Source organism: Bos indicus, chromosome 10, assembly GCF_029378745.1.
Source record: "Bos indicus isolate NIAB-ARS_2022 breed Sahiwal x Tharparkar chromosome 10, NIAB-ARS_B.indTharparkar_mat_pri_1.0, whole genome shotgun sequence".
Classification (NCBI taxonomy): Eukaryota; Metazoa; Chordata; class Mammalia; order Artiodactyla; family Bovidae; genus Bos; species Bos indicus.
The window spans coordinates 26,710,931-26,736,648 of record NC_091769.1 but is presented as its reverse complement, the minus strand read 5'-3'; the positions used below and the strand labels follow the sequence as shown (position 1 = coordinate 26,736,648).

General features: G+C 37.6%; 2 protein-coding genes and 1 non-coding gene across 10 annotated transcripts; 1 reads left to right on the top strand and 2 right to left on the bottom strand.

The window, feature by feature from the left end:
• Positions 1-2,099: 2,099 nt before the first annotated feature.
• Positions 2,100-25,142, bottom strand: CCNB1IP1 (cyclin B1 interacting protein 1). Of its 8 annotated transcripts, none has more exons than XM_070797193.1 (8): positions 25,011-25,142; positions 24,127-24,193; positions 20,143-20,315; positions 16,602-16,674; positions 15,298-15,408; positions 7,519-14,057; positions 5,053-5,386; positions 2,100-3,099 (listed from the first exon to the last, which is right to left on the bottom strand). In XM_070797193.1, exons 6-8 carry the CDS (start codon positions 7,813-7,815, stop codon positions 2,897-2,899), a joined length of 834 nt encoding a protein of 277 aa, XP_070653294.1. In that variant the 5' UTR covers positions 7,816-14,057; positions 15,298-15,408; positions 16,602-16,674; positions 20,143-20,315; positions 24,127-24,193; positions 25,011-25,142; the 3' UTR covers positions 2,100-2,896. The 8 variants fall into 8 exon arrangements, with proteins under 8 accessions (XP_070653294.1, XP_070653295.1, XP_019824013.1 ...); XM_070797194.1 differs by lacking the exon at positions 24,127-24,193 and adding an exon at positions 24,066-24,126 and having other exon boundaries at positions 25,011-25,133; XM_019968454.2 differs by lacking the exons at positions 24,127-24,193; positions 25,011-25,142 and adding an exon at positions 23,715-23,762 and having other exon boundaries at positions 7,519-7,851; positions 9,390-14,057.
• On the bottom strand, positions 14,336-14,483 carry LOC139185513 (small nucleolar RNA SNORA79). The gene has a single exon (XR_011569093.1). It is a non-coding gene; the product is annotated as a small nucleolar RNA SNORA79 (small nucleolar RNA).
• Positions 25,009-25,304, top strand: LOC109564885 (small ribosomal subunit protein uS14-like). The gene has a single exon (XM_070797201.1). It carries the CDS (start codon positions 25,034-25,036, stop codon positions 25,202-25,204), a length of 171 nt encoding a protein of 56 aa, XP_070653302.1. The 5' UTR covers positions 25,009-25,033; the 3' UTR covers positions 25,205-25,304.
• The last annotated feature ends 414 nt before the right edge of the window (positions 25,305-25,718 follow it).

Below are 25,718 nucleotides of genomic sequence, written 5' to 3'. Positions count from 1 at the left end.
GAAGCAACTTAACAGCAGCAGACTATCTCTGCATGAGACACAAGACACTACAAGACTAACTGCTTCCAGAAATGAAAAGTGAGTAGTTCAGGAACAGGAGTGAAAGGCAAGAGTTTTCACTCTGAATTTTTTGTACCTTTGGAATTTGTTCCATGTGAATGTATTAAACTCTTACATTTTTTTAAAGTAGAATGCAGTTTTTAAAAAGTAGCATGTAATAGTCCACCAGACTTTTTCTTTAGTTTTAATTATAGCTTACTTATACTTCAAATTGATTCTGTGAACCTAACAAAGGAAGCAAAGGTTCAGGACAGAAATCATGAATGTACAAAAATTATTTCTTCAAATCACTTTTCAACAAATTTTAAAACTTCATAGGGAAGAAAAAACTCTTCAACCTATAAAAATCTGTGTAATTAGCAATGAAATAGAAAGGGGTGTTTTGAGCTTTTAAGTAAAGATTTTTTCATCCTCTTTCTCGGATACCATTTTAACTTTGGGGTACTATAATTGGCAATGGACAGAGACCTGGCGTGCTGCAATTCATGGGGTCGCAGAGTCAGACACGACTGAGTGACTGAACTATAAAAATTATTTTTTAAGAGATTTGATATTCTATATCCTTAAAGAAGAAAATGTTACTTGGTTGCTATTAAATTAGGTAAAGCAAGGGTATTTACTTGCCTTAGAGATGGGAATACCAGACCACCTGATCTGCCTCTTGAGAAACCTATATGCAGGTCAGGAAGCAACAGTTAGAACTGAACATGGAACAACAGACTGGTTCCAAATAGGAAAAGGAGTACATCAAGGCTGTATACTGTCACCCTGCTTATTTAACTTATATGCAGAGTACATCATGAGAAACGCTGGACTGGAAGAAACACAAGCTGGAATCAAGATTTCTGGGAGAAATATCAATAACCTCAGATATGCAGATGACACCACCCTTATGGCAGAAAGTGAAGAGGAACTCAAAAGCCTCTTGATGAAAGTGAAAGAGGAGACTGAAAAAGTTGGCTTAAAGCTCAACATTCAGAAAACGAAGATCATGGCATCCGGTCCCATCACTTCATGGGAAATAGATGGGGAAACAGTGGAAACAGTGTCAGACTTTATGCTGTGGGGTTCCAAAATCACTGCAGATGGTGACTGCAGCCATGAAATTAAAAGACGCTTATTCCTTGGAAGGAAATTTATGACCAACCTAGATAGCATATTCAAAAGCAGAGACATTACTTTGCCAACAAAGGTCCATCTAGTCAAGGCTATGGTTTTTCCAGTGGTCATGTATGGATGTGAGAGTTGGACTGTGAAGAAGGCTGATCGCTGAAGAATTGCTGCTTTTGAACTGTGGTGTTGGAGAAGACTCTTGAGAGTCCCTTGGACTGCAAGGAGATCCAACCAGTCCATTCTAGAGATCAATCCTGGGTGTTCTTTGGAAGAAATGATGCTAAAGCTGAAACTCCAGTACTTTGGCCACCTGATGCGAAGAGTTGACTCACTGGAAAAGACTCTGATGCTGGGAAGGATTGGGGGCAGGAGGAGAAGGGGATGACAGAGGATTCGATGGACGTGAGTTTGAGTGAGCTCCGGGAGATGGTGATGGACAGGGAGGCCTGATGTGCTGCGATTCATGGCATCGCAAAGAGTTGGACACGACTGAGCGACTGAACTGAACTACAATGACTAAATATAAAATACACTCAAATGATTTCAGTATGACTTTTACTACCTAAAAAACAATGGAACTTGGAATTTAGGTAATTCCATGGCAGTTCTTCCCAAGCCAGTAACAATAAATCACAAAATTTAAGAGTTAGAAAAGGCTGTAAGGATAATTTAATTCAACCCCTTATATCACAGACATAGAAACAAAGGCCCCAAAAGTTTAAACTTAAACTTGTACAACTAATATATGGGGGAAAAAATAACTAGAACCTTGATGTTCTGCCTCCTCAACCAGTATGATTTCAAGTCTTGCCTCTAATATGATGTAAAGTTACTGAAAGTATCCTTCAAATTTCTTTATTGGTTCTATATTATACTGTGATAATAGTCAGAAATGACCACTATTTAATAAAGAAAAACAAGGAATAAATCATTAAAAGTATTTTAATTACTATAATCTTGAGATCAACAACATATTGGCAAGTTTTCTGCAGTAGAAGTACATTCCTAAATAAGTAGATCCAGGGCAACAGCTAGCAAAAAAGAAGTAATTTTATCTCAAATGCCAAAAAGTCAACTTTCAACATAACTTTATCAATGTGAATTACTCTTAAATAGAAATAGGAACTAAACATACATGCATCAAATTGTACCTTCATTCAATGATATGACACCTCCAATCAAGTTCATACATGGGCAAATACATTAAGTATATACAAATAAATGTATGTTTCCAAATAACAAGCTACAGGCTCACTCATTCCTGAAACCAAAATGTTCACATAAACATACTGTCAAATATGGCAACAAAAAAAAAATGTAAAGAAACATATGTACACCAGAACCCAAACTGACATGTAGACATAAAACAGAGGTGCTTATGCAGTATACTTAAACATATTGCTCAGCCAGAAATAGCTCAAACATAAACAAACGGTGATCTACAAACACCAAAAATTATTGTAAGCTTTTTGCTACCACTGAAAACTCAACAGTTTACCCTAAAGTTGAGTTTAAAATGCTTATGCCTCAAATAAAAGAAACTGAAAAGGAAACCTGAAGCCACCCCCCACCCACTGCCACTTAATCTCTTATAAGTTGGAAACGTAAAGACAATTTTGAAGACTCAGTACAAACACAAAAGGCTGGTGACTCCTATATAAAACAAAGATTATTTACTAAATGAAATCACTGAAAGAGAACAGAGAAAATTCTGTGAGGTCAACTAAATTCTTTTTACTTTAAAAGCCCTGCTAGAGACTGGCTGCTGCTCTAATTCATTATTTGGGGAGGCAAAACTGAAAAAACTGTTGGCAGGTTCAGGTGCTGTGGGAGAACCCACAAAAAATGGTCTGAACTGAAAATCTCCATCTCCACCACCCCGATTTCGAACTGGTGTTCCGTCCAAAGGAAACTTGGAGTTGTTCCCTAGAAGAAAAATAAGGGAAGAACTTAAGTATCTATTTCCTTACAGATCTTCTGGATCAAAAAACAAAGTCATTCAATAATATTTTAACAGAACTCAACACTTATGACCTGCGTAAAACATACACCTTGGATAAAGAAAAGATGGCCTCCTCCCCTTACCACAGTATAGATATCTTACCTGCTTCTGTGTGCAGTTTCCAGTGATACCCATTACCTCATCACCAAAAGTAATTTAACACAGTGAAATACTTTTGTAGAGCTAGAATTTACAGTATCATAATTTTATTATCTATTAATCTACATCCAAGGAATATCATATATATTCATGTGTGTGTGTCTTTTGTCCCAGGTTCTTTAAGAACAAATTTCTTTTTTACAATTTCCGTAAGTGCTCTGGAAAATATATGACTACCATGAAAACCAGGCACATATTCACGTCCCAAGATCAATTAGCACACCCTTAAGAAAAATTATACAATAGATCTGATAAACATTTAACAGCTTCCAATGGGGCTTCCCTTGAGGCTTAGCTGGTAAAGAATCCACCCGCAATGCGGGAAACCTGGGTTCAATCCCTGGGTTGGGAAGATCCCCTGGAGAAGGTTACCCACTCCAATATTCTAGCCTAGATAATTCCATGAACTGTATAGTCCATGGAGTTGCCAAGAGTCAGACACAACTGAGTGACTTTCACTGAACCCATCCTTGGCTTTAGTTATATAACTAAAGGAGAATGTTGACTATATCTACTTCAAGCCAACAATGGTAGCAAGAGGTGAAAGGAAAAAGATAAGTGTGTGCAAAAAAAGGAATAGGTAAGCACTGGCAAAAATGGAAGAAATTGAAATAAATGTGGATAGTCACAAGGAAAAAATAAGAATACCTATAATGCCCATACACAATAATACTTTGACTAAATCATATGATTAACTGAAAGCTAAGTTGAAACTTGTTTCAATTCTCCTATGATATTCTTCATCTCATTACTTCATGCCTTTTCTAGGATATCATCTTCTCAACAATAAAATTCAAAAAAAGAGGTTTTATAAAAATCCAGCTCAAATAAAAGTTCATCTCAAGAATTTTCACTTTTTTGTGTGTCAAAAAAGCATATTAATAGCATAGTAAAAACTATTAGATTCTGTTATATCAAGAGTGGTATAAAGGAGAGAACTCAGGAAGAGATTCTCTGCCATCTGACAAGTAGAAAAAAGCTAGACTGTGTATTTCCAGGAGGCAGAAATCTTATCTGGATAATCCTTACATCCCCATTGCCCAAATTTTTTTCCAGCAGTCTGGCACATGAAACATGCTTAATAAATATTTGATAAATTTATGAATGAATAAACAGAAGAACAACCAATAATAACTTAAGAACTGTGCAATCAGTATTGTCATGTGAAAGAAACTAAAACATGGTCTTCTCACAGGACCTCAAATAGTTAAGAGTATGGGCTCTGAAGACAGCTCTGTGACCTTGACTAATTTACTTAACCTCTCTGTTCCTCAGCTTTCTCATCTGTAATATAGGCATGATAATAAACACCTACCTCATAAAGTTTTATAAATGACACAAATTTATAAATTTCACAAATACATGTGAAATTATAAGTTTCTAATACTTAGTAAGGAATTAATAAATGGAAGCTAATATTATTATTATTACTGCAACTAAATAGCTTTTCATTTGAAGTGGAAATTTGCCAGCTTTAATTTTGGAATTATTTACTCTATTCAAATAAATTGAAGATGTAGTTAAAAATGTAAGCAAATAAAACAGATAAAAGTAAGGATGTGCTGACTGAGACATAGATGAAGAACCTAGAGCCTACCACTAATACTACCACTCTAGGCCTCTGGAGTCTCCACTAACTGCATGGAACTATGCAGGGTACAGTGTGAAACATCACTAATTTAAAGAACTGATACTGGATATTACATGTCCTTTCTTACCTAATGGGAAGCCAAAAACACCAGACTGTGCAATCATAGATGGTTCAAGAGTACTATCTTGGTTAGCAATAGTGATATTTCGTAGCCTAAGGCTATCATAGAGACCTTGGAGCTTTTGATACTGGCGATTTCGCTCCATAAGTTTCTCAGAAATGTCACTGAACTTTTTCTTATACTCTTCTAGCACTTTCTTCATGGAGGTGACCTCCCCTTTCATAGAGGTCAATTCTACATCCTTGCTCTGTATTTGCTGAGTATATATCTTCTCCATCTGTTTCAGATGGCCCTCTGCCTTGCTGAAATTGTATTCTTGATAGAGACGCTCCTGGTGTACCTGTCCCAAGAGAGAAAAGATTTAAGGTAATAAATGCAAAGTTGCTTATTTTAACTTTATACAAACACAGAAAGAAAAGAAAGACACACGTACTGGAATGTTATTACTTTATTTTTTTTATTTGTTATTACTTTAAATTTTAGAACCAGATTAAGAAGAAATTAGGATGTACAAAAGAATAATTATTATAGAAAATAATACACTATGTCACTAAATGCATAGAAAAAAATGGAGGAATACTCTCAAAGAATGACCATTACACCAACAAAAAATGTGAATATTTGTTTAACCTCAACAAGTGACATGTAGACCAAAGGTTCCAAGAAATCTAACACTAATATTTCAAGTAATCCATAGTGTGGAGAACATTTTATAAAACAGTTCCCAATTATCCCTGCCTTCTAACACTTATATCCTCCCCTTGATCTAGACAGGACCTGTGACTAGATTACAGGAAAAATGACAGGATATCGCTTCATCAGTACATTACATAAGAATACAGTTTCTCTTACTAGCATACTCTCTCTCTTGCTGGATTTGTGGAAGTAAGAGGCCAAGTTGGAAAGGCCAACAGGCAAGTGACTAAGAGCAGTCTCTGGGAAATAGCCAGCAAAATACTAAGGTCACAATGACTTTAAGGATAGACTTTATAACAATACCACATGTTCATGTTCAATCAATACTACCCCCCAAACTGGGATCTACTTTAAGACAGAGTGTCTATTCATTTCAGTCAATAAGTATTACTGAGACTTAAGACCAGTAACTATGATGGCCACTGAGGACCCAAAGATACACAGGAATCAAAACATGACCTAAAGAACTCTCCTAACTAGAAAAGATAAGCAAATATATAAGTAACTACGATATAGTGTAAATAATACAACAAAGTAAGCATAAGAAGATATAGGAGCATAGAAGAGGAACATTTTACCTAGAAAAATATAATGAAAATATTTATGTGACAGATGACAAACAGACCTTTTAGAAGCATTATTATAATTGCATATATAAGATATAACACTATTATACTCAAGGACCTGATTAAAGTTTTCCACAGATAAGCCTTTCTAAAAAGAAGCCAAAGGCAGAAATCAAAAAAGGAAATAAGGATATGAATTTGAAGATAAGAATGCTCATTATAGCATTTTTTAAATAACTTACAATTTATGATACAATTCAATCATTAAAATTATGATTTTATGATTTCATCAAACACACAAAAATTTTAAACCTCTGTATGTCAAAAAAATCAAGGAAGACTAACAAAAGTGAAAAAAATTTCTTGCAACATCTGAGTTAAGTATATGTATAGAGAGAATTCTTAAAAATCAGTGGGGGGAAATCTACAGCAAATGAAATAAAATAAAACAGATAACTAATAAAAGAAAAATATACTTAAAATACAGGAAAATGTATTCATCTAAAGGCCATCCAACAAATGCATATTTAGAGAGCAATGAGATTCTACTGTAATCATATCTAATTGGTGAGCAGAAAGTATGGTGAACAAGCACCTGCCTACATTTCTTAAGGGAACACAAACTGACAAGATCTAACTGGAGGGCAACTTTTAGTACTACAATTTTTTAAACTTTGAAATGTTTCACTTTCAGGTATTTAAAGTTAGCAAAAAATTAAGGATATGAATTTAATGATAACAGTACTCATCCCAGCATTTTAATAACTTGGAAATAAATTATGATACATTATAACCATTAAAATTATGATTATAGAATGGCTAATTTTTAAATATTTAATAAAATACTCATAACAGGCATAATCTATTGTCAATTTACCTGGCCACAAAAATGGTATCTGTGGTATTATTCTAGGTTTGTATAGACAAAATATATATAAATATATATTTATACCCAGGAAAATCTAGTAATATACAAACATAAGTATCAAGACTGGTTATCTCTGAGTGATGGAATTATGGATTATTTTTATTTTCTTCCTTTTGGATTTTCAACACTAAACATATTACTTTTGCAAAAAAGAAAATTAAAAAGAACATTTTTCCATACATTTATTAAAAAACAAATACAAACACAGTGAAGGAAAAACTTTAGAAGCATTCACATACGCCTCAAAGCATACTCTCCAAAGAAACTAGCCTAAGCACTAACCTGGTATGTCCAGAAGGCCAACGCTCGGGAGCTGATGTCCAACACAATCTCTGGTCTAAGTCCCGCCAATACCATGGCTTTATATTCCTCTGATGGACTGAGTTCTGTGCGGACAATATCTAGCTTTCCAGAAAGAGTACTGTTGCAGGCAGGGCAGATAGCTGGTGAACGACTAAACTCACCACTACCATGCTGATCACAGAATATATGAGAGCAGGCAGTGACCCATGCATAACCAGAGAGTTTGACACGACACTTGCGATAATTACAAAGCAGCATGTCTTCACACAAAGACATAATAGATAATAAAGTCTCCAGATGCTGAAAAGAATCCTAAAAAGGGATAAATGAAAGTCAATTTGCAGTAAAATTAAATAAATAAATAAAAATAAATTGAAACATGTTATTTTACTAAGACAAAATAATATACCTTTTATTATGCTTTTGTATTACAATCAATACATAATATTGATTTCAGCCACCCAACAATATTGTGCTCCTTCTTTGTGCAAACCACTGCTAAGGCCATGAAAAATTTTTTTAACGAAAAAGTTAAAGACACAGGTAGTTCCATATCTCACTTATAAGTTAAAAATAATATGTTCATGCAAAAAAAAAAAGTTTAGGAACATTTACAAAGTACAGATAAAAATTAAATTAGTGCCTTTTGCCATTTCTCAATACCTAAACAAAAATCCAAATGTATTACCCATTCATAGTTTGCTAGAATATTTTAGTATCACTTCTCACACCTGGCAGATATAAAAAGTCCAGGCACTAATTTTAGCCATTCTTTAATGCAAAGTATTTTAAGTTACATTTTTAGGTTTTCATATATGCTGATTCCTCAGATTGTTTAACTGTGTTGCCTTAACTAGTAACCTATACTATTAAATAGAAACTAACCTAATTCATTCAAGTAGTTGACATGATGAAGCCTGAAAATCTATATAAAAGCAAACTTTATCACCAATTAAACAACTCACCTATTAATGTAAATACTATTCAATGCTATGCTTCTATTCCATTATTTTTCAACTAGGCAGCAATATCCTGAACATATCAAAATTAGCCATTATTGTATAAAATAGGTCTTCTCTTGTGCCTCAGACAGTAAAGAATCTGCCTGCAATGCAGGAGACCCGCGTTTGACCCCTGGGTCGGGAAGATCCCCTGGAGAAGGGAATGGCTATCCACTCCAGTATTCTTGCCTGGGGAATTCCACAGACACAGGAGCTTGGTGGGCCTACTGTCCAAGGGGTTGCAGAGTCAGACACGACTGAGCGGCTAACACTTTGTATAAAATAATAGTGACACACCAATTATACACCAAGGGAAGATGGTCACATTTAGAAACGGATAAATTCTGTCAAGACAATTGCCTGGGTCACAGGGGTAGGACAAGGACGCTCCGACATGTTTTACCCCAAATGTCCCTGCTGAAGGAGTCTCCACAGGTACCTGGCGGCCGCAGTTAAAGGCCTTCGTCGCTCCAGCAGGGTAGAGTGCAGACGGGAAGAAGAAGAGCTCGGAACAGTTTGGAACCTGAGTCCCTTACCAGGCAGAGCCAGTGTTAGTTGCTCAGTCTTGACTCTTTGCAACCGCCAAGCTCCTCTGTCCATGGGATTTCCCAGGCAAGAATACTGGAGTGGGTGGCCATTCCCTTCTCCAGGGGATCTGCACCAGGCAGAGCGAGAGGTGCAGCTAGTTCAAAATTTTCCACAAGGTCGGGGAACGAGTCAATTTAGTGAGCCGTCCAATTTAGCGAGGACCAAGTTTTGAAGATTAGACTCACGGAAACTTCAAACTCGCAGCGCTCTCAAAAGAAAATACTAACAAGATTAATTAAAAAATTGTTCTTAAAATCTAACCTGAGACTCCCAAGAAAAGCGCGGGAAAACACCGTTGCTGCCTTAACTCCACGACGACGACGACGACGACAAGCGAGGATTCTCCACTGGCGACGCCACTACGTCTTAGGGCGCATGCGCGGGGTCGCAAAGCCTTACGGGTGGTGGGCGCCAAGTCACGCAGCTCAGGATCCTGGGACCCGAGGCCTCTGGCTCCTAGACTATGGGCGTTGCACCCCCAGGCGCGCGTGTCTTTGAGTGAATCTGACTGAGGCTGGTCTAGGTGTCCCACTTGGGAGCCTCGCAGATACTGTCCTTGTGTGCGGTTTTCAGCCCTCGACTGGCACAAGCTGTTATTTAGTCGCTAGTCGTGTCTCTTTGTGACTCGCATGGACTGTAGCCCACCAAGCCCCTCTCTCCTAGCTGTCCTCAGCCTATCATTTGAGGTCAGAGTAGAGTGGGGACAGTTGAGAAGCTAACAGCAGGAGTGAGTACACGCAGGTGTTTGTTCTGGGAAATTTTAGGGAGTACCGGCTGGGCAACAAGGCTTTGTATTTCAGGAAAGTCTCCCAAATTGTGTGATATCTATAATTTGACACCTACCACCTCTGTTGTATTTTCTGCCGTTTTTTAATCCATCTTGAGATAGACATCTTTCCAGTTTTTCACATCCTCTATATAAAGAACTTACTCCTTGGAAGGAAAGTTATGACCAACCTAGATAGCATATTCAAAAGCAGAGACATTACTTTGCCAACAAAGGTCCATCTAGTCAAGGCTATGGTTTTTCCAGTGGTCATGTATGGATGTGAGAGTTGGACTGTGAAGAAGGCTGAGTGCCGAAGAATTGATGCTTTTGAACTGTGGTGTTGGAGAAGACTCTTGAGAGTCCCTTGGACTGCAAGGAGATCCAACGAGTCCATTCTGAAGGAGATCAGCCCTGATTTCTTTGGAAGGAATGATGCTAAAGCTGAAACTCCAGTACTTTGGCCACCTGATGCAAAGAGTTGACTCATTGGAAAAGACTCTGATGCTGGGAGGGATTGGGGGCAGGAGGAGAAGGGGACGACAGAGGATGAGATGGCTGGATGGCATCACTGACTCGATGGATGTCACAGTGAACTCCGGGAGTTGGTGATAGACAGGGAGGCCTGGCGGGCTGCGATTCATGGGGTCGCAAAGAGTTGGACAGGACTGAGCGACTGATCTGATCTGATCTGATCTAAAGAACTTGATTTAGAATCTGCAATATGAACGTTCATACAGCTCTTAAGCAATAGGGTTAGGTTTCACAGCTTTTCTGAGATCATCCACGTGTGTACATTCCTGGGCCTGCTTGGATTAATAATTGTTTAAATGTTTGCACCCATTTTATCCTAATACTTTTACCTATTACATTTTCTCTTCTGTACTTACTGTATGACTTTCTGCTCAATCTATGAATCTATTAGAATTCATATTAGAAATTAAGCTGAGAGCTCCAGGGGTCTTAAGAATATAAGCCTAATGCTGACTTTTGTAGCCACCTTTCCTGAAGATGTGACACTAGTATGAATTAGTAACAGAAACAATCCAATAAATCAGCAACACAACGGGGACACTAAGCCCTGCAAACCCCCTTATAGGTTGTGAATCTATATATTAAACCTTTCTCCTTCAGACAAAAACCTACTCTGATTGAACAGCTTTCTCTAGTTTTTTGTCTATCTGTAACTGGTTCACAGTAATCAAGGTCATCTTGGCCTTTGTATACTTTTCCTAAAATGTCTTCTGAGAGTTCAAAATAGAAATTCAATCTAGAGTTACAAAACGGGTTTGAAGAAAATCATGGTTTCCATATGTAAACCATGTAATCCCCAACATGTTTTGGTTATCTGAGCCTTTTGTGCATTTTCTGGTTTTAACTATGCCAAATGTAGAAATATTGAAGTACAATAAAAAGGTACACTCTCATGTCAAGTTATAAAACACAAAGCATTCACATTTGACCTAACTTTGAGTCTAGCCAAGTTACCTTTGTGCTACAATATGATCCCTTCCTGCTTCTTCAATTTCATTGTTTCCCCAAAGCTTGGTGTAACCCACACCATTTTTAAAGTCAGTTTCCAATTTCCAACCTATTTGGCTAAAAGCCTATATGAATCGTGTGTGTGTGTGTGTGTGTGTGTGTATGTACACAGATAGATATACCTACACACATATACACACATTTGGTGGGGGGGAACGACGGGGATGTTTTGCCAGATAGGAAAAAGTGGGGGGAGCTACAAACTCTTAATATAATATCCCACTAGTCTGGAATACCAGGAAATAGACTTAACCTGTTTTTTGGTGGCATGTGTCCTGTTCTCTCATGGCACAGAAAAACCCTTCTGTGGCTCATTTCTAAGGTGCTCCTGAGGATGAAACCACTGAAATCAGTTAAGGCTGGGATACAGAGACCTGACCACCAAAAAGAGCATTTTAAAATATTGGTTTTTCAAACTTATGGTTCCTGGGAGGAAGGGATAGTTATGGACTTTAGGAAGGTCATGTACACAGTGCTACAGTTTAAATGGATAACCAACAAAGACCTATCGTATAGCACATGGAACTCTGTTCGATGTTATGTGCCAGTCTGTGTGGGAGGCAGTTGGGGGGATACATGTATATTTATGGCTGAGTCCCTTCACTGTTCACCTGAAACTACCACACATTGGTAATCGGCTATACCCCAATACAAAATGTTTTTGATGTTAAATGAATAAATAAAGTACTAAAAATAGATGGGCTTTTATTATTAAATATTAAGCATATAAAAAATATGTGGAGAATGACCATTATTCAATCTAATAAACCCAAACTCTTCTCAAGTTTGATGTTTTTTAATGAGGTAACAAGTTAACAGCTATTCAATCCATTTTCCTTTTACCTCTCCAGAGGTAAACAAGCCAGATTTGGGGGGTTATCATTCTCATACAGGTTTTTAATATGTACATACATCAAACTTTGTTTTCATGTTCTCAAACTACTAAATCTCACACAATACATATCAGTTGGCCATTTTTAAGTCTTTTTTTTTGAAGTGTAAAGTTAATACACATACCTTATATTAATTCATTTTAACAGCCGAATTCTACAAACCACAATTTATTTACTTATTCTTCTAATGGACATTGGTTCCAGGCTTTTACAACTAAAAATATTTTACTGCAATAAACTTTCTGTGCCCATTTCTTTGAGTACACACGTCAAGAACTCCTTAAGAATACCCAAAGATTGGGTATAATCATCTTCAAAAAAAATGATGTTGCCAAACCTTCTCCAAAGTAATAAATTAATTTCACTGCTACCAGCAACTCCAACCTTGACAACATGTTTAAGTGTCAGAGTTCATTTGTTCTGTTTCAATTTTTGCCCACCTGATGGCAGTGAAATGGAATCTCAGTGTTGTTTTAATGTAAAGTTATTTTATTAGTAGTTAGATTAAGCATCTTTTCATGTGACTACTCAGGGATCCTCATCTATGAATTGTTCATTCATATCCTTTGATCATTTTCTTGATTTAAATGGAGCCTTTGTCAGTTACATGGCATGCAAACTTAAGTTTGAATTTTAGTGTATACAAATTTATCAGTCTTTTCTTTTGTCTTATGGCTAATCCAATGTCACAGTGCCATATTCTTTGCTTTTATATAGGCTTGAAGTTTTGCTTTCAATTTACAGATCTTTAATCCATTCTTTGGAGAAGGCAATGGCACCCCACTCCAGTACTCTTGCCTGGAAAATCCATGGATGGAGGAGCCAGGTGGGCTGCAGTCCATGGGATTGCTGAGTCGGACACGACTGAGCGACTTCTCTTTCACCTTTCACTTTCATGCATTAGAGAAGGAAATGGCAACCCACTCCAGTGTTCTTGCCTGGAGAATCCCAGGGACGGGGCAGCCTGGTGGGCTGCCGTCTATGGGGTTGCACAGAGTCGGACACGACTGAAGTGACTTAGCAGTAGCAGTAGCAATCCATTCTTCCTAACATAAAAAGTCTGGATAAACTCTGACAGCACAATTTGTGCATTCATTATCATATACCATTTAACTGGTATTTTACCATGAAGTTTGATATTGATCTTGTTTAGATATTATAAGTACTTACTGGCTATATTATGTACCACATTTCTCTAAGAGCTTCAGAAATAATAATCTTCCTATTATGTTTGAATCTCAGGTAGTCAGCATCATCTACTCTAAATCTAATTTGATATTTATATTTGCTTTAACAGAAGAATAGGTTTCATATTATAGGTTTCTAAAGAATAGGTTTCATATTATAACAGAAGTTATTATTAAGACTCATTGCTATCCACATAGTTTATCAAGTCAAAATTTAAGTCCCAAGTATTCCATGTAATCTTGTTGAAATGCCATTAAAATGGTTATCATTTCCAGAGATTAAAAAAAAAAAATTCTATGGAAATTTTAATTAACTTCAAGTATTTCTTGAGTATCTATTCTGGGTCAGGCATTGCAGATAAGCAAGTTATCCTGCTTTCATGGAGCTTACAATCTAGCAAAGAATCAAACAATGATAGAAGAAAATATTTTACTCTTTCTTTTATTGCCTCTAAATTTTTGCAAGTTGATTTCTTATAAACCATTTCTGGTGAGAAAAGTCAGTGTCCACCTTTAATTTGAAGAATCATCCACCTTCATACTGCAGAGAAAAAGATATTTTTAATAGAAAGGTGAATAACTACTCAATAGAAAATTGAGTAAACCATTTAAAATTTAAACATGAATGATTTCAGAGTATGTTTCAATAACTCCTAGAATCAAATGACTAGAGTGCTTCCTTTCATAGTCCTAGATCAGTGCTATTCAAATCTGTTGCAATCAGGCGGTTCTCTATATATTAGATCCTCATGTTTTCGAATTAATGGAGTTTTTTAATCCCAAGTATAATTCTTAATCTAGAGTCACCACCTGCTTCACAATTGTTTGACTCCGCAAAAATCAGAAGGCACTAACGGACAGCCAACCCGTCCCCATGGTGCCCTGAGTGAAGACAAGTCAGTTTAGATATATGATGGACTAAAATCCCACTACTTAAGGCTCCAAGCAGTGAGAGGAACAGCCATCAAAGATTATCTCCAATCACTTCAATAAATGTTTTAAGAAACATCACTATCATTTCTAAATTTTTAAAGGGTTAGTCGAGAACTAGAAGAACCATTAAGTATCAACTGGTCCAGCTAGCAGACAGACAAAAAAAGGAATTAGATGATAAATAAATTAGTGTCAAAAAAAAGATTAATTAAAAAAATGTTATTGAAACAATGATATTGGGATATACACTATAGGCCTTATTACCATACTTTGCCTAACACTAGAACTAAATTAGACTCTGTACTAAGGGTAAAGATAATGAGGCATAGCCCAACTGCCAGAAAGATGCACATAAGCAATAAAAACAAGGAATTTCTCATAACTATTATGCATATGTCAGAAATTGCTAGGTAGTACAAAGTCTAAGATAAATATACACATGGACTCCAGTAATAAAATAGCTAACATATATTGAGCACTTACCATATGTTAATAATGTTCTAAGCCCCACACATTTATTATCTAATTTAATCTTCTAAGTCAAGTATTATTCCTTTGAGTCAGGTACTATTATTATCACCTTTTAAGATATAAAGACCCTACGACATTGAGATATTAAGAAACTTGCCAGGGTTACATAGCTGCTTAAGTGATAGAGAGTGGGTTTGAACCAAGTCTGACTTCAGAAGCCATGTATAGCTACTATGCTATGCCACCTTTCAACATCTTCAGTTGACTTTTTAAAAAATAAAATTTGTAGCACCTTAAAAGCTAGCTATGAAGTCACTAAGCTGTTTCCACAGATTCATATGTATATCAAAGCTTTTCAATTTCAACATAAGCCTTACCATAAAACAAAAACGCTATTATTATCTACTGTATATCCAGGATTACAGCTCCCAAGAGTTCCGGTCTGGGAAAGAAGTGAGACTCCAGTCTAGTTTCCTGAAATTTCATTTCTGCAAAAGATAGAACTGAAAGCTAAAAAATTATTTCAAGTGCTGATGTTACTTTAACACTGCTTTTAAATATTTGTATTTCCTATATTTCACACTCATATGTTGCCCCATTCTCTGCTGAAATTTGCAAGTACAAGAATACAAGCCTGTCCTATCTAGACTGCTTTAAATAACTTTAAATTATAGATGAATGTAACAAAGTCAGAAAATACTGGTTAACAAGATCATCCATAGAACCCAATACTAAAGACAATAATCCCTAGTATTGGAATATATCCTTTCAAATGATTTCTCAAGTAAACATAAGCACATAAAACTGTTTAAGCAGAAAAAGGATTATACATATTGCTCTGTAACTTCTTTTAGATTAATATATCATAAATACTCTTCCATTTCAAGAAAGATAAACTGGTACCATAATTTTTGGTGATTACATAGTATTGCATTTTATCATCTTGATTTTAAAATTGATTTAACCAACTCTGGGGTTCTCTTAATCTTGTGTATAAACGAACAAAATAGTGACTCGTTTAATACTGTCAAGTTAAGTGGTTAACAGAATTATACCAGTTATCAGCGTTTTCTCTGTAGTGTTTGAATTTTTGGGTTAAGGATTCTTGACCCAAGTTCTATCTCAAAGAGATACAACAAAAGATCAAAGCTCAACCAAGCATTGTAGTAGCAAACTCATAGTTCAAAGATTTAAGAATTACCTAACATCATGGGCTAGATCCCACTAAGAATTTCAAGAAATAGAATTCAATTCCAAGTGCTTGTGCTAGCTATAGTCTGCTTAGAGCATGCGTTCAATCAGGGCAGTCAGGACTTCTCTGGCAGTCCAATGGTTAAGACTCCACTCTACCAATGCAGGCAGCATGGGTTCAACCCCTGGTCTGGGACCTAAGATCCCCCATGCCACATGTGCAGTCAAATAAAAAATAAATAAAACAATCAGGGCAGTCAGCTGAAACATAGGCTCAGCCTGTATTTCGTCACGGCAAACTGCAAATGACTGACTGCTGAAGAACAAGTCACCACCAGGTCCTTATCCTCAAACCAGGCAAACTCTCTCGAGGTTAGCACTGAGCCCCTTCAACTACCAAATTTCAACCACTAAGAAAACTCAATCTCCAAACTTGCGAGGTGGTTAGAAACTCAAATGAGGTAAAAATGAAGGTTTTCTTTACACTTACTTCTGATATCATATGAACAGCTTCTCTCTAGGAATCAAGTTGAACTACAGGATCTATCAAGCATCTGACATCTCTGGAAAATAAAAAATTAAATAATAAACAAATATACAAAGGTTATGACTACAAGACTTGAATGCACACCAGCCTACTCCACACCAAGTCACACCCATAAAGCCTCAAGGAAAATTAACTCAAAGAAAACTATTCATTCTTTATTTGAATCTCCATTCAGCAATATAAATGGACCCATCTATTTTGGAGAACGTCATCAAATGCCCAAACTCATTATCAGACTAGGGCAAGACTTCTGTACAAGCTCTGCTATTTGTATAAATTTAAAAGTTTGGGTAAAACTATACAGTAAGTCTAACCAATCTCTGAAAGGTTACATTAATAAAAGTCAACAGTCAAAAAGAGAATAGGTATGCAAATAGAAGAAGCCCCGTGATGGCTGCAACCAAAGTATGGCAGCCAAGGGAACAAATTCAGGGAGATGGGGCATAAATGGTATGAGTTACTGCCAGTCTCTCCAAGTTCACAGGGTATGTGATTACAGAAAACACTTGTAACCACAGGGTGACCACAATCATTAAGTTCACAAAATCCTTTAAAGAAAAAATAAATTAAAAAATGGAAGGAGCTAAGAACCGGTAGGGCTTCCCTGATAGCTCAGTTCATAAAGAATCCACCTGCAATGCAGGAGACCTGGGTTTGATCCCTGGGTTGGGAAGATCCCCTGGAGAAGGGAAAGGCTACCCATTCCAATATTCTGGCCTGGAAAATTCACAGTCCATGGGGTCGCAAAGAGTCAGACAGAACTGACCGATTTTCACTTTCAAGAACTGCTAAGTATCAGATAAATGAGAAGGCAATCTAAAATAGTTTGTTTTTTTTTTTTTTTCAAAGTATCTTTCAATTTCATTTGAGCCAGTGTCAATTATATTTAACCTCTACTTCTGTTAAAGTATTTATCACAATAAACTAAAGAAAACCTTCCCTTGACATAGCAAAATTGAATAAGCATCACTTGGAGCACAAGTTGGCCAAGAGATGGCAGTATAAGAAAGAAGCCTCAATTTGTTCTTCCAGAGGTTGAGTGTAATCTGAATTTTTAGGTGAAACAGACTAGACACAAAGCTCATCCGGAAACCAACCTTTATATTATTCCCTACTCTTCACTTAATTACTAGTTAAAATTTCTTTCTATTATATTTAATGATCATATAAAATCATTAACTACAATATTACAATTATATTTTTTTCATGTTCCTTTTCATGAGGCAATGGGGAAATTTAAAACTCCATAATCTCAAATACAACCTAGCTAGAAAGACAACACACGAAAAAATTAATGTCCATGGTAAGTACCAAACAAGTCGGAGAAAGAGCCAAGTTATATTTAGAAGAATCATTGGTCAAGGAAGGCTTCATGAATAAAAAATAGTAGGTCTTGAATGAGTCTCAAAATTGCACTTAGAAGAGTATTTGCTATGTATCTGAAAGTTGCTAAGAGAGTAATCTTGAAAGTTCTCATCATAAGAGGAAAAAATTTTTAACTAGATGTGGTGATGGATCTTAACTAGATGTATTGTAGCAATCATGTCCTAATATCAGTATATACAAATACTGAATCATTATGTTGTACACCTGAAACTAACATAACGTAACACATGAACTATATCTCTAAAAGAGTAACTGCACTGTCCAATAGTTAACACCTATTACAGCCTAAATTTAAATTAAACTAAACTAAAAGTTAAATTCCTCAGTTACATTTTAATTGCTCAGTAACCTCATATGGCTGGCTATCAAACTGGACAGTACGAATATAGAACATTCAAGTTCTGTTGAAGAGCAGTGCCTTAAACTGTGGGTATGAATAAATGTAAGCTGACAAAAAAGGAAGTAGCAGTTATCATTCTTAAAGTCCTACCTATAATCTGTCAAGAACTACTGAAATCATTTCAAACTTTACAAGAGAAGTTTTTTTCCCATATTTATAAGGAAATTTTGTGGCTCAGAGAAGTTAAATAAATTTCCTAAGTCCACGTAGCTATTAAGACCTGAGATATGAGCCCAATTCTGTCAAAATTCCATATTTTCACTTCACTAAGGATGCTTTTGAACTGTGGTATTGGAGAAGACTCTTGAGAGTCCCTTGGACTGCAAGGAGATCCAACCAGTCCATTCTAAAGGAGATAGTCCTCGGTGTTCTTTGGAAGGACTGATGCTAAAGCTGAAACTCCAATTCTTTGGCCACCTCATGCGAAGAATTGACTCATTGGAAAAGACCCTGATGCTGGGAGGGATTGGGGGCAGGAGGAGAAGGGGACGACAGAGGATGAGATGGCTGGATGGTATCACCAACTTAATGGACGTGAGTTTGGGTGAACTCCGGGAGTTGGTGATGGACAGGGAGGCCTGGTGTGCTGCAGTTTATGGGGTCGCAAAGAGTCGGACACGACTGAGTGACTGAACTGAACTGAACTGATGCCCCTTACTACCTGAACTAAGAAGCAGAACTGCAAACGACAATTTGCTTTAAAATGTATTAAGAATGGCATAGTGGGGGAATAAAAAGAATGGCATACTGGCTCAGTAGGTCAGAAAGAAACAGACCCACTCATTTTGTTTCCTGTGGCAATAACTTCTTCAAAGGACAAAAGGTACATTTTATACGTGAACAGATGATTCATAAGGCTTGATATAAACTACAAATTTTTAAGTAACTCAGAGATATAATCAAAGTGTTATTTTACTTGTTCTTATCCTATACTTGAATAGTGCTTTAATTATTCCAAATGTTTTGGATATCAGCAAAATGTGAGATTAACTAAGGGAACATAGGAAGCATTCAGACACTGCAAAATTTCACCATTTCTTATTGTAAGAGTTTTAACATTGTCCACCTCAAAAGTCTGCATCTAAGTACTTCTTATGGGAAAAATAATTATAGATTTAAAGGTATACCTTGCCTATTTGTCTCATCTCACAAAACAAAACCCAGATTGCAAAGGGCCTGGTCTTTGTTTCCGTGGCACATAGCACAAAGCCTGCCTGGTAGCACATGATGCCTTTCCCAATGTGTGATACTCCGTGCAGGATTTTAGTTATGCTTCATAAAGTGTCATTCCACCACATGAAGACTATTGTACATTTACTGAGTTACTTAGGGAGCTAAAGTAAACATTTTGTAAATATCCCACAGGCAATCAATGACCCACTCATTTTGCTTCTTGTGGAAATAAGTTCTTCAAAGGACAAAAGGTACATTTTACGTGTGAACAGATGATTCATGAGGCTGGATACAAAACACAGATTGATCATGCTGAATGAGCTGATGCTTCCATTTTAAGATCATACTATCACTCAGTTTTGCTCAGTCCCATTCCAATTTACTCAGTGCCTACTGTGTATCCTACAGTATGGGATACAATGATAATTCAAGGAACCTCCTGTCTTTTTAGATAGAAAAGACACTTGCACATGTAAAACAGAACACTTCAAGGCATCATATCTTAGTCAAAGTTCAAGTACTTGCCTCTATGGTCCCATTAGCCTTTAACCATTCCTACTGAGAATGTCCAAATCAAAGTCTCCTTAATTTTTAGGGGACTCCAGATGTTATAGAGGTTTTCACACTGCTGCTTCTGGGCTGGCACATGTGGTGCTGAAGACCTAGGCTTTCCTTCCTCAGTAGATTCCATCTTCAACCTGAAGCAAAAGGAAAACAATACAAATATGAAGTAAATGCTAAACTAATTGCTTGGCAGAGTCATCTTTTAGCAACAGCTCTCTAAGGCTGTACTACCAGAACAGATTCTCAAGTTTTATTTCCCACTTACTGTCAGTTATTTTAGCTAAAAATTCCGATTGTTTTAACCTCTCAGTGGAGAAGGAATCTCTAATTTTCTTGAAGAGATCTCTAGTCTTTCCCATTCTATTGTTTTCCTCTATTTCTCTGCATTCATCACTGAGGAAGGCTTTCTTATCTCTCCTTGCTATTCTTTGAACTCTGCATTCAGATGCTTATATCTTTCCTTTTCTCCTTTGCCTTTGAACTATTTCAAAACCTAAAAGGTGATGCTGTTAAAGTGCTGCACTCCATATGCCAGCAAATTTGGAAAACTCAGCAGTGGCCACAGAACTGGAAAAGGTCAGTTTTCATTCCAATCCCAAAGAAAGGCAATACCAAAGAATGCTCAAACTATTGTACAATTGCACTCATCTCACACACTAGCAAAGTAATGCTCAAAATTCTCCAAGCCAGGCTTCAACAGTACGTGAACTGTGAGCTTCCAGATGTTCAAGCTGGATTTAGAAAAGGCAGAGGAACCAGAGATCAAATTGCCAACATCCATTGGATCATCAAAAAAGCAAGAGAGTTACAGAAAAAACATCTACTTCTGCTTTATTGACTATGCCAAAGCCTTTGACTGTGTGGATCACAACAAACTGTGGAAAATTCTTAAAGAGATTGGAATACCAGACCACTTGATCTGCCTCCTGACAAATCTGTATGCAGGTCAAGAAGCAACAGTTAGAACTGGACATGGAACAAAAGACTGGTTCCAAATAGGAAAAGGAGTATGTCAAGGCTGTATATTGTCACCCTGCTTATTTAACTTATATGCAGAGTACATCATGTGAAATGCTGGGCTGGATGAAGCACAAGCTGGAATCAAGATTGCCGGGAGAAATATCTATAGCCTCAGATGTGCAGATGACACCTTATGGCAGAAAGTGAAGAAGAACTAAAGGGCCTCTTGATGAAAGTAAAAGAGGAGAGTGAAAAAGTTGGCTTAAAGCTCAACATTCAGAAAACGAAGATCATGGCATCTGGTCCCATCACTTCATGGCAAATAGATGGGGAAACAATGGAAATTGTTAGAGACTTTATTATTTGGGACTCCAAAATCACTGCAGAAAGTAACTGCAGCCATGAAATTAAAAGATGCTTGCTCCTTGGAAGAAAAGCTATGACCAACCTAGACAGCATATTAAAAAGCATAGATATTACTTTGCTGACCAAGGTCCATCCAGTCAAAGCTATGGTTTTTCCAGTGTCATGTATGGATGTGGTAGTTGGACTATAAAGAAAGCTGAGTGCTGAAGAATTGATGCTTTTGAACTGCGGTGTTGGAGGAGACTCTTGAGAGTCCCTTGGACTTCATGGAGATCCAACCAGTCCATCCTAAAGGAAATCAGTCCTGAATATTCATTGGAAGGGCTGATGCTGAAGCTGAAGCTCCAATACTTCGGCCACCTGATGGGAAGAACTGACTCATTAGAAAAGACCCTGATGCTGGGCAAGATTGAAGGCAGGAGAAGGGGACGACAGAGGATGATATGGTTGGATGGCATCTCCAATTCGATGGACAAGAGTTTGAGCAAGCTCTGGGAGTTGGTGATGGACAGGGAAACCTGGCATGCTGCAATCCAGGGGGTCACAAAGAGTAGGACACAACTGAGTGACTGAACTGAACTCCAGGAGGAATCCACTCAGAGCATATATGAAATAAAAGTAGGAAGATCAGAAACACTGAATAATCATGCAGTTCATCCCAAGAGAACACTATTTCACCCAATCCTAGTCCCATTGCTGGTGGAGCAAAATAAAAATGAAAAAAAAAAAAAATATAGTACCTGAGGGCTTTGGGTCAAAACAGCAGTAAGGAATAACTTCATATTTTACCTATTAAGAATTTATAAAGCACTGTCCTTATAGTAACTCATTTTGCAAGTACTATGTTATCTTTTCCATTTTATAGGTATACAAGCAAGGTTTTAATAATAAGTTGGCAGGCAACTTAGCTTAATGGTTAAGATAATGAAGTTGGACAGAGCTAGATTTGACTCCTAGCTCCATTTGTTGTGACCTGGGGCAAGTTATGCAACTTCTCTAAGCCTCAGATTTCCTTTCCTTAAAATGAGGACAAACACCACCTACCTCTTAGAACTCTGTGAAGATTAACTTATGTAAAATAGATATAAAATAAGATAAAGCATATCTCCACTGAAAACTAATTTTTCTCCCACTCAACAAAACCTCTAACTGAAAAACTAGTTGTTTCACAAGACATGATCTGAGACTTTTAAGACTTTTTAAAATAAATAGCTTTGGAGGAATTCAGTCTTCCTCTTTTATTTTGCATGTTTACAGTCCCCAATACATTTCCAACAATGCTAAAATACGAGTTTACTTGCTCAACACCCTCTACCTGTAAGGATAACTCATATATTATATTAATGTATATCACTCAAGGTCACTGGGCAAAACTTTGTAGGAGAAAAATAATACCCAGAATATATTTATTGCTTATTTCTAGAAGGTGTATAACATTTATTATACATCCACTAGTGCTTGGACTTCATATACTTTGATCTTCAAAAGCTAAGCCTCAGAATGGTCCACTGACTCACCTAACATCACTGGAGGAGTAAACTGTGGTGTTGGAATTTCATTTAGGCTTGCACTAAGCTAAGGCCCTCATCTTTTTCAGTACATCCTAAGCTGTTGAGGGCACCATCACCACAGTGCTGACATTAAAATTGGGAGCTCCTCCTGAAGCTCGTTAAAATCATTTGACTTCAGAGTTTGCAGCGTCCTCCCAACAAGATGAACTGCTCTGAGCGAAGACCAGGGCAAAAACAACATCCAATGCAGCTCCCACAAACCCAGTAAAAACCTGAGCCCTGCAGACACAGGAGAATTAAAGCTGACTGGTCTAAACTCCTCTTCCAAGATCTACCCTCTCACTAAAAGACAGAAGTCAAAACAGCAATGAGAAAATAACAGTACCTTTTCCCCCAAGCAAAATGAATCCAGGCATTTTGCAGAAACACTATGTACGTAAAGCAGAGTCTAGTGTTCCTAGGTCACCCTGTCTCAGAAAAAGAAGGCAGACCGGATCCTGAAGAGGCCCACGTGGAAACAACCCAGGCAGATCATTTCACTGCCTTCCTCCAATTTCCACACAGCCGAAATTAATCGCTTAGTAGCTCACATACACTCCAAGGCTAGCTGGAAATTAAGGCTGTCACAAGGATACAGTGGTTCAAACTGACGAGAAATTCAAAACAATTAGGAATCAGGATTAAATGCACACTCACCAGCCCAGCACCAAAATGAAGAGAGAAAGTGGAGAGACAGGAAGTGACTTTGAGAAGTGACCTCAGAGCCTGATTGGCTAATGATGATTCCCTCCCTCCTTTACCTTAAAAGGCTGGAAAGATGCAACCTGCCCCACCCGCACACCCCCTCAGGTACCTGTCTCTTTAAGGACCAAAGATGCTACTTGCACAGTTCTTAGATTAAACTTTTTAAACCAAGCTTCCTTTTGAGTTAATATACTTTAGCACGGACTAATTCAAGGTATTTACACACATTCTAGTTTAGATGGACTACTGCAATTTTCATTCTTTTGGGTTAGTTAGTCTAGATCTACTCAAGGTAGAACTTACCATCAGGGAAATATTCAAGTTAACAAGCTTAGTAAGAAAGATACCGGAAAAAGACAGTCACCTGCAATCCAAGAAGAAAGGCCTTAGAGAAATCCATGCTGCCATCACCTTCATCTTGGGCTTCTAGCCTTCAAAATTTTGAGGAAATAAAATTTTCTTGTTTGAGCAATCCAGTCTGTAGTTTTTAGTAATGGTAGCCCTAGCAAACCAATACACTGCGACTTTGAATAAATTACTCACATTTTTCTAGAGTTCAATTTTCTCAACTGTAAAATACAGACAATAATACCTGCCTAACATCAGGGTTGTTGTGAGAATTAAATATGTGTAAAGCTCATAGCACTGTTGATGTTGTTTGGTAGCTAACTAGTGTCTGACTCTTTTGCGACCCTCCCCGCCACCATGGACTGTAGCCTACCAGGCTCCTCTTGGCTTTCTGCCATTAGAGTGGTATCATCTGCGTATCTGAGGTTGTTGATATTTCTCCCAGCAATCTTGATTCCAGGTTGTGAATCATCTAGCCCGACATTTCCCATGATGTACTCTGCATATAAGTTAAATAAGCAAGGTGACAATATACAGCCCTGAAGTACTACTTTCCCATGGGTTCAACCGCTGGGTGAGGAAGATTCCTTGGAGAAGAGAATTGCAACCCAGTCCAGTATTCTTGCCTGGAAAAATCCCATGGACAGAGGAGCCTGGAGGGCTATAGTCCATGGGATAGCAAAGAGTCAGACAGGACTGAGCGACCAACAGTTCACACAACTTCCGTAAATACTGTATACTTCTTATAGTAGTGTTGCTGCTTTTGCTTGTGTAATTACTTGATTAACGTCTGTCCCCAAAACATGAACCATGTGTATTTTGGCTGAACTACCATATCCCCAAAACTCGCCAAGGTGCCCAATAAATATGTGGATTAAAAAAGGGGGGATAGCCTTTTACCTCGTTGCAGCCAAGAAAGCAACATGGGTCACCAGCAGCTCTACTGGAGCCATCCGAGAAAATTCGGCCAGGGTTCTCGCTCTTGCCGGGTCTGCTCAAACCGGCACCGTCTGATCCGGAAATACGGCCTCAATATGTGCCGCCAGTGTTTCCGCCAGTATGCGAAGGACATCGGCTTCATTAAGTTGGACTAACCGAACTTCCTTAGATGGCTCATCCAGCACATCAACCTTAGGCGGAAATACTACTAGCTCTTTGTATATAAAATAAAAGTTTTCAAAACTTCAAAAAAAAGGGGGGGGGGTGGATAAAAATCTGTATGAAAGTCACCAATACTTGGTTGTTGTTAAAAACGCAGAAAATGAGTTTTAATTCAGTGTCTGAAATGGAGCTTCTGGGATATCCCGCGCGCCTCCACCCATCTAAAAAATTACCCGTTCTAAAATTCACTTGGCCTCCATAGTTCATTACCATTCTCATAGCTTCAGCATTTCATTAAAAAAGGACGGGCGGGAGAGTAGTCTGAATTGGGTTATGAGGCCCCCAGGCGGGGTACCTCACCTCAGCCATTGAACTCACTTCGCCGGCCGTGAGTCTATTCCAAGCTCCGGCTAAGGAGGCATCCGCCAGGCCCCTCCGCGAGGGCGGGGTCCATAGCATCTCCTGCCCAGTCTGCCCTCGCGCGGAGCCCCGTTCTCTGGGAACTCA